This window comes from Bos javanicus, chromosome 24 (genome assembly GCF_032452875.1).
Source record: "Bos javanicus breed banteng chromosome 24, ARS-OSU_banteng_1.0, whole genome shotgun sequence".
NCBI lineage: Eukaryota > Metazoa > Chordata > Mammalia > Artiodactyla > Bovidae > Bos > Bos javanicus.
In genome coordinates this window covers 25,202,657-25,215,815 of record NC_083891.1, presented here as the reverse complement: position 1 = coordinate 25,215,815, position 13,159 = coordinate 25,202,657, and the positions used below count along the sequence as shown (strand labels likewise).

Here is a 13,159-nt window from a genome sequence, read left to right as displayed (position 1 = left end):
TGCTTTGTAAATGAGTTATCTGTATCATTTTTTTTAGATTCCACATATAAATGGTATCATATGATATTTGTCTTTCTCTGTCTGACTTAGTAGGATTACCTCTAGATCTATCCATGTTGCTGCAGATGGCATTATTTCATTCTTTTTTGTGGCTGAGTGATATTTGAGTTATAGTTTGAATTCTGTTTATAAGAAGGCTGTCTGACCACCTTGCCTGTCACCTGTTGTGTGTCTAGCACATGTGGTGAGAACCTGTGACCCACAGGGAAGATAAAGAGACTCTCCAGCAAGTGTAGGATGCAAATGGAGCTCTCTCTTTTTTTTTTCTAATAATTAATTTTTATTAGAGTATAGTTGATTGACAATGTTATGTTAGTTTCTGCTATACAGCAGAGTGAATCAGCTATCTGTATGCATGTATCCCCTCTTTTTTGGATTTCTTTCCCATTTAGGTCACTACAGAGTGCTGAGTAGAGTTCCCAGAGCTGTTCAATAGGTTCTCATCTGTTATCTATTTTATAATAGTGTAGATGGAGCTTCCACTTGGCAGAACTGCTCTTAGTATCGGAGGTGTCATTAAAATACAGTTTCCACACATGAACTCCCAGTGGCAGCTCCTTAATTCCTGTCAAGGAGAGTGACGTGTTCTTGGTTTGTGTCCTGTAGATTCTGCCGTTCTTGCATCGCTACCAGTCTAAAGAACAATAAGTGGACCTGTCCTTACTGCCGGGCCTATCTTCCTTCCGAAGGAGTTCCAGCAGCTGATGTCGCCAAGAGAATGAAATCCGAGTTCCGGAATTGCACCGAATGTGACACTCTGGTATGTCACCCTGCCTTTGCTCATAGTTACCAGCTTAGACCGCTGAGAAAATTGTTAGACAGCTAGTCATTTCACCTCTGCCTTTGACCTCATCCTACTCAGATTTCAGAGTGTATTGTCTCAGTCTCTCCTCTTCCTGTCCTCCAGTTTCATAAGTATGGACTGCAGGAGAGCCGTCACCTGATGCCCACCATCACCTAATTTCTCAAATGCTTTCATCGACCACCTCCATTTCCTCCCTTCCCATTACTCCCCTCACCCCTTATTATGTGGCCTCTATTATGTTACTGTAGCCCGCCCAGTGCATAGCTTTATTTTCAAGCCCAGTGGCGTAATTCCATCTCCGCTGCTCTGGGCTTTGCAGTAGTTATCTCTGTTGGCTGCTACCTCCCTGTTACTGTTTTGCTCTGTTGATACTATACTAGTCTGGTTAGATCATGTGAGGTCTTAGAAGCTGTGTCAAAGGTTCTAGATTTTATCTTAAATGCCATAGGGTGTCATAGAAAAAGTGTAAGCTTTTGATCAGGTTTATATTTTTAAGCTCTGACTCAGGCATGTGCATGGAGAATGGTTTGGAGGGGGCAAAAGCAGAATTGGTGGAGTCAGTTTAGTGGCCTTTAGGATAAGTGGTTAGGAAGCTGGGTTAGCGTAAAAGCATTAGGTATGGAATAAGAGGTTGTTTCAGGGTGTACTTAAGAGAGGGATTGAAGAAAATTGGTAAGAAGCTGGATGTGGGGGGTGCATAAGAGTGAGGTGTCAAAGATGCCTCCCAAGTTTCTGAGATGAGTAGGTGAAAATGCTAATATGGGGAGTAAATTTAGAGAAGAATCTACAGAGTTAAGTTTTAAGTTTTACATACATTACATTTGAACTGCTAAGGGGACTATATCTAGATATTACCTGTCTAGAGATCAAAAGGGCGATCATATACTGAAGATCTCAATTTCTTAGAGAACCTTTCTTGCTTGTTCATCTAAGTTATAATCTCTTAAACACTTTCTCTTAGCACTCTGTGCTTTCCCTTTATAGCACTTATCACCATTTGTAATTGTGCTTTTGTGACTTAAGTTTAATGTCCATTATCCATTATCCCCACCAGATTTCATGAGGGTAAGGATTGTGTCTGTTTTATTGGGTTGTGTATCAAGAGCTTTGAATAGTGGCTGGAACATAGTAAATGCTCAAGTGCATTTTTTGAATATTTATGTAAGACCTAAATCTGTTCATGGCTGTGTGACTACGGAATCTATGCATGGTCTTTGGAGTCAGACATCTTAGGGTTGAGCACTAATTCTCTCACTTACTGTTTGTGATTTGGGGCAAACTATTAATCTGTTTTTGTTTGAGTCTTTGTAAATTGAGGGAAAAGATAACGTTCGTGTTACAGGGTGGTTGTAAAGATTAAAGACAAACCACAAGTGGCTTTTAGCACTGTATGCTCAGTCGTGTCGGACTCTTGCAACCCCATCGACGGTAGCCCACCAGGCTCCTCTGTCCATGGGATTTTACAGGCAAGAATAGTGGAGTGGGGTGCCATTCCCTTCTCCAGGGAATCTTTCTGACCCAGGGATTGAATTGCATCCCTTTCATCTCCTGCATTGGCAGGCAGGTTCTTTACCACTAGCGTTACTGGATGGGATTCATTTTAGCACTGTGGAAATGAATGCTAAAATCAATAGCTCAAAATCAATAGCTTTTCACATTCTTAGTAATCAGTATTGCTTATTTTTATTTTGATATTTTGCCATTGTTTAAAATTCAACATGCAAAAAATCAAACTCAGCATATTATTCTGTTACCCAGTTCTTTGGTATCTGTCAGAAACAAGAGCATTCTCTCTATTATCCTGGGTCAGAATCTGCTTCCTTTTTTCACTCCCTATTTCTGATTATTCACAAGTATTTTGATCTTTCCTTTGGGAGATTTCTTTGTATCTGTCTCTTCTTGCTGGAATATTAGGCATTCTCAACTCTGCTTCCTGTAAGTCCTGGCCAGATGTCCATTCCATGAGTATCCCAGTCCCCAATATTGAATGGTTTCCTATCTACTTGTCTTCACATCCTTTGTTCGTTTGTTTTTCCTCTATTAGAATATAAACACCTTTAATGCAAGCACAGTGGCTTATACTCCTGCCACCACTGACAACCGATTTCAGTTTTGTGTCTGGGGTAGACACCCTATGAATTTATCAATTCGCTTGTCAGGAAACAGTCCCCACATTTATATGAGGAATGTTGATCAAGGACTATAAAGAAGAAAGAGACTTAACGAAAGTCACAGGGAGAGGAGAGAGCACTGATGTGCAAAGTTGGATGTTAAATGTTGTAAAGCAGTCTGTTTTAAGACAGCTGCCTACATCGGTCCTAGCTTTTACATCTTTTTAGATGGATAAAGCAAGGATTTGTTGTTAACGTTTCCATTTGCTTTTATTTTTGTCTTTTGTGAAGCAGTTACGACTGCTTCCTTGAGATGGTAGATTTCATGTTTGAGGTTGAACTTCCGTAGCTTGGGCAAAATGAAGCAGGGTGGGTCGGCCACCTTACCACAACCCTAACAAAGCTTCCTTTAGCACAAGATCTTATCAGAGTTTCTAATGACACATTTAGTAGAATATGTGCTATGCAGCAACAGATCCCTCATGGTTAGGATCTCTGAATGTATATCTGGAAGGACAAGGGTTCTTTATTCTGCCTTCATAAAAATGGACTGCAAGAGCTGTCCTTTATATTTGCTCTTAATGGGGCCATTAAGTATACTGTGTATTGTGAATTCATGTAATGCTACTGGATGTATTATAAAGCCATGGTATTTATATCTTTCCCTGAAGCACAGGATTTCTTTTTACTTACTCCGGATATCTGTAAAATCCATCTATTTATTCTTTTTATCTCTCTCTGTTTTTTTTTTCTCTCTCTTTTTACTTTTTTCCCCCTTTCCTTCCTTTTGCTCTTTTTCTTTCTTCCTTCTTCCCATCACTAATTTAGGTAATAGTATCCAAAAAAAGTAAATTTGATGTAATATACATTTTTTCACTTTGAAAAACATATGCTTTCTAAAAGAACCAAATTCAAGAACTCAGCTCCCGGATCTTCTGACTATAAAGAAATTTTAAATTAGTGTTATTCTTGATAATGCCTTAAATTGATTGAACTATTACCTTGACTGCATCCTTTTAATCAACTGACCCCACATTATGACCTTATTTGAAATAAGAAAGCAGTGAAGTTGGGTCACAAAAGACTTCATTGACTGAAGTGAGCCTCTTTTCAACAGTGAGCTTATTTTGATCTGCTTTCATATAGGTTTGCCTCAGTGAAATGAGGGCACACACAAGAACATGCCAGAAGTACATAGATAAGTACGGGCCACTGCAAGAGCTTGGAGAGACGACAACGAGGTTTGCTTCTATACACTTTGGTTTAATGCTAAATTTGACATGCTTGTAAAGAATTTAACGGGCTGGAAAGCATAACACTTTTATTATGAAAATATGTATATGGTTGTTTTGGCTCCTAATCATAATACCTCTTATTAGTAATCATTTGTTTTCAATGACTAATAGCAGTAATTGCAAAAGAATTTTTGCTCTGTCTGCTTTAAAAACTTTGGGGAGAACCAACTGGACACTGGAGAGATTGGGGAAGCTTCCTCAGACAAGTTTATATGGAGGAAGATCCAGAAATAGAAAGCAGAACTGTTCAGTTTCTGCTAGGCTCTGTGTTGTGACTAAGAGTCCTGAAGCAGATGATGGTTATGAGATTATTGTCTTTAGTTTTCCATCACCACTACTCAGTCTCCCAGCTCGTTCCCTCTCATTTTCCTGCTTGCTCTTTAGAAGGGACAAAGTGACATCTCAGTATATATTCTAACATGAAAGAACACGCGTGGGGCAGGCATTCTGAATCCTACAACCTGTTTGCTGGGTAATCTTATATGGGGCTGGAGGAAGGATGGAGACAGCGAGTAGGTGTAATGGAGGATATTGATATTTTTTCTTAAAAAAAAAAAAGAAGGAAACAAATCTAGGTCATTAAAACTCCAGGAGATAGTGGAGGATGGGGGAGCCTGGCGTGCTGCAGTTCAGAGGGTTGCAAAGAGTTGGACATAACTTAGCAACTGAACAACAACTATTCTGAATGGCAGAGGAATTACAAAGTTTGACGTTTGCCTCTGCCGAAGAAATAGAGAAATGCTTTGTGTACTACTGAATGGAGATAATGGCTTTGAAACCATTAAGTCTTCCTATGAATTCAGCTATCTAGTAGAGGTATTCAGTATAATTTCTTTTCCTCTCCTGAAGATAATGTTAATTATGCTTATTTTAAGAAATTATATGTATCAGTTCAGTTCAGTCACTCAGTCATGTCCGACTCTTTGCAACCCCATGAATTGCAACACGCCAGGCCTCCCTGTCCATCACCAATTCCCAGAGTTCACTCAAACTCATGTCCATCGAGACAGTGATGCCATCCAGCCATCTCATCCTCTGTCATCCCCTTCTGCCCCCAATCCCTCCCAGCATCAGGGTCTTTTCCACTGAGTCAACTTTTTGCATGAGGTAGCCAAAGTATTGGAGTTTCAGCTTTAGCATCAGTCCTTTCAATGAACACCCAGGACTGATCTCCTTCAGGGTGGACTGGTTGGATCTCCTTGCAGTTCAAGGGACTCTCAAGAGTCTTCTCCAGCACCACAGGTCAAAAGCATCAGTTCTTCAGCGCTCAGCTTTCTTCACAGTCCAACTCTCACATCCATACATGACCACAGGAAAAACCATAGTCTTGACTAGACGGACCTCTGCTTTTTAATATGCTATCTAGGTTGGTCATAACTTTCCTTCCAAGGAGTAAGCGTCTTTTAATTTCATGGCTGCAGTCACCATCTGCAGTGATTTTGGAGCCCAAAAAATAAAGTCCGACACTGTTTCCACTGTTTCCCCATCTATTTCCCATGAAGTGATGGGACCAGATGCCATGATCTTCGTTTTCTGAATGTTGAGCTTTAAGCCAACTTTTTCACTCTCCTCTTTCACTTTCATCAAGAGGCTTTTTAGTTCCTCTTCACTTGAGCACAGAACAAAATGCTTAATATTTTGTAATAATCTATCAAGGAAAAGAATCTGAAAAAGAATGTATATACATGTATATACAACTGAATTATTGTGCTATATGCCTGAAACTAACATGACAGTGTAAATCAACTCTACTTCAATAAAAAACATTTTTTTTAAAGATAAAAAAGGGGAATGCCCTAGCACTCTAGTGGTTAGGACTCTACACTTTCACTGCCAAGGGCTCAGGTTTGATCCCTGGCTGGGGAACTAAAATCCTATAAGCTGTGCGATGCAGCCAAAAATTTTTTTAAAAAGAAATACTACTCAAATATATCTTAAATTTCCTAGTCCAGAAGTCTAGATGTTTTTCTAGAGATTACTTTGCAAACGCACCATTTATTATAGGATTATATTTATTCCATACTCCTATAAATTGTGAGAAGAGTTTGGATTCTGTTAGACTGGCCCCAGGGATCAGTAGGAAGGAAGGCTAACAAACGAGTTGAAGAACCATGTGGTTTGATTGGAAAGTTGATATGAAAATTTTAAAGCATATGAATACTAATTTATCCTGCTAGTTAGAATTAAATAACAAAGAGTTAAAATAACCAAAATGAGAAGGGTTGTTGATTAATCAGTCTTACAAGATATATTAATCTTTGCATTTAATATAGAAATCTTTGCTTTATAGAACTTATAACATGATTCAAATTTTTTAAGTTCTTATGCAAGGAAACTATCCAGAATACATGTCTTGGGGAACAAGAAGTTATATCTATAATGGAAAATGAGTGAAAAATTCCAAGCCTCCGTATAGTCCCTAAGAATTTAAGGCAGCACTATGCAGTGGAAATATAATACAGAACACATGTAATTTAAAATTCTCTAGAAGCAATATTCAAAAAGTAAAAACAAATGAAATTAATTTTTCATGTATGTTATTCAACTGGTTAAAAATATTCTCCTTTGAACATGTAATCAATATATAAATTATTGAGACGTTTTATATATAAAGCCTGCAAACTTCAGAGTGTATTTTAAACTTCTAGCATATCTCAGTTTGGACTGACTGTGTTTCAAGTGCCCGGTAGACACATACCTAATAGCTGCTCCACTGGACAACACAGATGCGTAGGACAGGTACTCCTAGGTGCACAGAAAGATGTAACAAGGTAGTGTGAGTTGTTTTTCATTCTTCACTGGATGCTAAAACTGTGAGTTGACATCTGTGGTTATATTTGCCAGTGTCGTCAGATATTCTGGTTGGAGAACAAGTAACACCCAATTCAGATGTTACCTGAATTAGAAAAAGAAGTAAAAGAGACAGAAAAAGTGACACAGATACAGCTGGGTGGTATGATCCTCTGTGTCTCGTTAATGGAGTGCTCAGAGTATACTTTTCTTCCAAAGAAAATAAAGTGCTTCAGGCACACTATAACTGTGTCTCTGTCCTGCCCCTGTGAGGTTACACATTTGCATTGCTCATGAGAAAAAATTTAGGCACCAAGATTATTATCAGGATAGGAAAATGAATATGAAATCGAAAGAATGAGCACTAGAAACTAGATCCACCTACATTCTGTTTTTTATCTCTAGCTAAGTGACTGCTGTCTAATTATCAGTAATTTCAGGAATATCTGTGTTCTGTGCAATTTCCAGGTGTGTATGTCCTTTTTGTCAGAAGGAATTGGATGAAGACGGTTTGCTGGATCATTGCATTAATCATCACAGATCAGAAAGGAGACCTGTGGTGAGAAATTATGTTACTATATATTTCTGCAGTATCTAAATTTGATACACATTAGAAAATCCATTTATGGGCTTCTATTTATGGATATATCATAAAGGATAATTTGTGTCAAGGTTACAGTGATTCTATGACTATGAACACCATGTGAAAGTGTCTAGTTGAAACTGACAAGAATTACCAGTGTGCAATTACTCTTTCATTTATGAAATTAGACAACATTGTCTCTTACAGATAATCATGGGCATAATCAACTAAGCAGATCTAAAATGCATAGTTAAGATTTAATGTTACTATGCTAACTGTGCTCACATCCTAAGTGAGAAACATTTTTTAATAATGCAAATATGGTTATCAAGGCAATAATACACTAGACATGAAAAGTAGAAAGTCATTCACCTTTATTAATCAGTTCATTATTTTATTTCAGAGTCTGAATATTCATCAATAGGCTCACAGATTAAAATGCATATTGCTTATCATTTCCTTGATCTATTGTGAATGCTGCCTTTTTTCTTTTCAACCTGGCACTTTAGTTCTGCTTTGCAATGTGGCTCTTATAATTTTCATTTTTGTATAGTTGAGAGGTAAGGCAGGGTAGTGATGGATCATCATCATTTACTTGGCCATTTTACTAGTTTTTAACATTTGAATTGCTGCCAGTTTTTAGGATTTGCATTCACATTCTTGTACGTTTAAACTTCTCTTTCTCTGTCATTTTTTTCTTAAGAGGAAATTCCATAGATTGATATTTTTAGGCCCAAGAGTGCAAGCTTTAATTAACACTCAAAACGTATTCTAAAAAGTTAGAGTCAGTTTATATTTGTGTCAGCAATTGATGAGTAAACTGCTTTCACCTTAACCTGGCCAAAATTGGGTTACATTTATTTTTAAATTAACAGATGTAAAATGATACCTTGAAGATTATTTCGGATTTTATTTTGGTTCTAAACAGAACTAAAATATGTATATGTGTGTGTGTGTGTGTGTGTTTCATATATGTAAAAGTTTGGGGTTTTTTTAATTTGAGTTTTAAAGGTTTTTTTTTTTTTTCATAAAATCCTTTTGGAAGGTGGATGAGGTTAAATGTAAGTTTATTAGATGATTGATACATAGCACTTACAACAATACTATGAGATAGAGATGATTATTATTTCCATTTTACCAACGGTAAACTCAGACTCAGAGAGGTTAAGTCTTACAAGGTAAGTCTTACAGCTGGTAAGTAAGCAGAGCTACAGTTTGAAGCCCAGTGTCTAGCTCTGGGGCATAAACACCTGTCCTATACTAGCAAGTTCAAGAGAAAAGCCCCATAGCACAGTCAAAGGTCTTTTTTTATTCACCCTAATAGTCCAGAGGTTTGATTCTTGGAATGGCTAGCTAGGAGCTTGATATGTGTTGGGGGAACAGGGGAGATTGTCATGGGCTTTTCCTGTTTAAGTTGCCCTTGGATGAACTGAGCTAAGGAGGTGTTTTACGATTGGTCCCTGGGGTACCTTCCTAGACGAAGCTTGAAGAAAGCACTGGGGGACTTCCCTGGTGGTCCAGTGGCTAAGACTCCGAGCTCCCAATGTAGGGGGCCTGCATTCAATCCCTAGTCAGGGAACTAGGTCCCACATGCCACAACTAAGAGCTGGTACAGCCAAATAAATAAGTAAATATTTAAAAAAGAAGAAAGAAAACATTAAGATGGCATAATAATGACTACCACATACTGCGTTTTCTTGGTTTGTCTTTTGGTTTGTTTTGGTCACGTGCACAGCTTAGGGATCTTAGTTCTCCAACCAGGGAACAAACCCGGGCCCCTGCAGTGAAAGTGCCAAGTCATAACCACTGGACTGCAGGGGAATTCCCGATATACTGAATTCTGGGTGCCTCTTGAACTCAGTGAAATTTAACTCAGATGATCATTATATCTACTACTGTGGGCAAGAATCTCTTAGAAAAAATAGCCCTTATAGTGAACAAAAGAGTCCAAAATGCAGTAATTGTATGCAAGCTCAAAAACGACAAAATGATCTGTTTGTTTCCAAGGCAAACCATTCAATATCACAGTAGTCCAAGTCTATGCCCCAACTAGTAATGCTGAAGAAGCTGAAGTTGAACGGTTCTATGAACTAACACCCAAAAAAGATGTCCTTTTCATTATAGGGGACTGGAATGCAAAAGTAGGAAGTCAAGAGATACCTGGAGTAACAGGCAAATTTGGCCTTGGAGCACAAAATGAAGCAGGGAAAAGGCTAACAGGGTTTTGCTAAGAGAATGCACTGGTCATAGCAAACACACTCTCCATCAACACAAGAGAAGACTCTACACATGGACATCACCAGATGGTCAATACCAGAATCAGATTGATTGTCTTCTTTGCAGCTGAAGATGGAGAAGCTCTGTACAGTCAAAAAAAAAAAAAAAAAACAAGACCAGGAGCTGACTGTGGCTCAGATCATTAACTCCTTATTGTAAAATTCAGACTGAAATTGAAGAAAGTAGGGAAAACCACTAGACCCTTCAAGTATGACCTAAATCAAATCCCTTATGATTATACAGTGCAAGTGACAGTAGATTCACAGGATTAGATCTGATAGACACAGCACCTGAAGAACTGTGGATGGAAGTTCGTGACATTGTACAGAAGGCAGTGATCAAGACCATCCCCAAGGAAAAAAAATGCAAAAAGGCAAAATGGTTGTCTCAGGAGGCCTTACAGAAAGCTGAGAAAGGAAGAGAAGTGAAAGGCAAGGGAGAAAAGGAAAGATATACCCATATGAATGCAGAGTTCCAAAGAACAGCAAGGAGAGATAAGAAAACCTTCCTCAGTGATCAATGCAGAGAAATAGAGGAAAACAATAGAATGGGAAAGACTCTTCAAGAAAATTGGACATACCAAGGGAATATTGCATTCAAAGATGAGCACGATAAAGGACAGAAAAGGTATGAACCTACCAGAAGCAGAAGATATTAAGAAGAGGTGGCAAGAATACACAGAAGAACTATACAAAAAAAGATCTTCATGACCCAGATAACCATGATGGTATGATCACTCACCTGAAGCCAGACATCCTGGAATGTGAAGTCAAGTGGGTCTTAGGAAGCATCACTATGAACAAAGCTTGTGGAGGTGATGGAATTCCAGTTAAGCTATTTCAAATCTTAAAACATGATACTATGAAAATGCTGCACTCAGTGTGCCAGCAAATTTGGAAAACTCAGCAGTGGCCACAGGACCGGAAAAGGTCAGTTTTCATTCCAATCCCAAAAAAAGGCAATGCCAAAGAATGCTCAAACTACCACACAATTGTACTCATCTCACACACTAGCAAAGTAATGCTCAAAATTCTCCAAGGCAGTACATGAACCGTGAACTTCCAAATGTTCAAGCTGGCTTTAGAAAAGGCAGAGGAGCCAGAGGTCAAATTGCCAACATCCACTGGATCATCAAGAAAAGCAAGAGAGTTCCAGAAAAACATCTACTTCTGCTTTATTCACTACACCAAAGCCTTTGACTGTATGGATCACAACAAACTGTGGAAAATTCTTCAAGAGGTGGGAATAGCAGACCACCTTACCTGCCTCCTGAGAAATCTGTATGCAGGTCAAGAAGCAACAGTTAGAACTGGACATGGAACTACAGACTGGTTCCAAATTGGGCAAGGAGTACGTCAAGGCTGTATATTGTCACCCTGGTTATTTAACTTATATGCAGAGTATATTATGTGAAATGCCGAGCTGGAAGAAGCACAAGCTGGAATCATGATTGCTGGGAGAAATATAAATAACCTCAGATACTCAGATGACACCACCCTTATGGCAGAAAGCGAAGAGGAACTAAAGAAAGTGAAAGAGGTGAATGAAAACGTTGGCTTAAAACTCAACATTCAGAAAATGAAGATCATGGCATCCGGTCCCATCACTTCATGGCAAATGGATGGGGAAACAATGGAAACAGTGGTAGTCTTTATTTTAGGGGGCTCCAAAATCACTGCAGATGTTGACTGAAGCCATGAAATTAAAAGACACTTGCTCCTTGGAAGAAAAGCTGTGACCAACCTAGACAGTATATTAAAAAGCAGAGACATTACTTTGCCAACAAAGGTCCGTCTAGTCAAGACTATGGTTTTTCCGGTAGTCCTGTATGGATGTGAGAGTTGGACTATAAAGAAAGCTGAGACCAAACAATTGATGCTTTTGAACTGTGGTGTTGGAGAAGACTCTTGAGAGTCCCTTGGCCTGCAAGGAGATCCAACCAGTCCATTCTAAAGGAAATCAGTTCTGAATATTCATTGGAAGGACTGATGTTGAAGCTGAAGCTTCAATACTTTGGCTATCTGATGTGAAGAACTGTCTCATTGGTAAGACCCTGATGCTGGGAAGGATTGAAGGCAGGAGGAGAAGGGGACGACAGCAGATGAGATGGTTGGATGGCATCACCGACTCGATGGACATGAATACGCTCTGGGAGTTGGTGAAGGACAAGGAAGCCTGGCATTCTGCAGTCCTTGGGGTCACAAAGAGTCAGACATGACTGAGCAACTGAACAGAACTGACTGAGTGCCTCTTTAACTTCCCCCAGCAACCCTATGAAGGAGATATCATCAACGCAGCCTGAGCCATGACTAGTAGTGCCCAGGTGCTGGTGTGACTGGAGGAACGCTAGGCATTCTTGACCGTGGGCAGCACTATAGCATCCATTCGGGGCAGGCACCTTACTTGTCTATCCATTGGTACTGTATACCTACTCCAGCAGAAATCCCGTCCATGTGCTGCTCAGTTTGGCCATCAGATTGAAGGTGGCCCGTGGAAGCTGGGTCTTCTATTATTTAGAGGTCATAGAAGTCACTGAAGAAAACTGCCGTAAGGACAGAAATAATCAGGAATCATGGGATCAGATTGCCTGTGGAATTTAGTAGTTAAAAAGCCTAAGTGAAAGTCGCTCAATCATGTCTAACTCCTTGTGGACCCCATGGACTATACAGTCCATGAAATTCTCCAGGCCAGAATACTGGAGTGAGTAGCCGTTCCTTCTCCAGGGGATCTTCCCAACCCAGGGACTGAACCCAGGTATCTCGCACTGCAGGGTAGTAAAAGAATCAGGTGGTGATGCTTGGGTACTGGGTGATGTTTGCAGCCATATCAAATCAAGGCTAGAGCAGATTTCCTAGAGGAAGCTGCGTACTCTCACAGTTGGGGAACCCAAGCTGGGAAGGATGCTGCCTTGGCTTAAGGCAGGAGCAGATTGTTCAGAAAAGTCATGGTTCTGTAAAACACTAGGGCTGTGTAAAAGTGGTTACTGGAACAGAAGATCTTCAGGTTTCCTCTGTTAGTGTTTCATGCTTGAGTGTACAAGGTTAAGATAAGCCCCAATCCCCAGTGGCTCAGACAGTAAAGAATCTGCTTGCAGTTGGGACATGAAGGTTCTATTGCTGGATCGGCAAAATCCCCTGGAGAATGGAATGGCAACCAACTCAGGTATTCTTGCTTGGAGGAGCATGGTGGGTTATGGTACATGGGGTCACAAAGAGTCGGACACAACTGAGTGACTTTC

At 39.6% G+C, this 13,159-nt stretch overlaps 1 protein-coding gene across 2 annotated transcripts in view; it reads left to right on the top strand.

Moving 5' to 3' along the window:
* The window catches only part of RNF125 (ring finger protein 125), a 48,001-nt gene that overhangs the window by 20,123 nt on the left and 14,719 nt on the right, over positions 1–13,159 (top strand). For both annotated transcript variants that reach the window (XM_061399668.1, XM_061399667.1), the window contains exons 2-4: positions 667–820; positions 4,123–4,217; positions 7,530–7,620. In XM_061399668.1, coding sequence (XP_061255652.1) covers positions 667–820; positions 4,123–4,217; positions 7,530–7,620 — 340 coding nt within the window. The remainder of the gene's footprint in view (positions 1–666; positions 821–4,122; positions 4,218–7,529; positions 7,621–13,159) is intronic.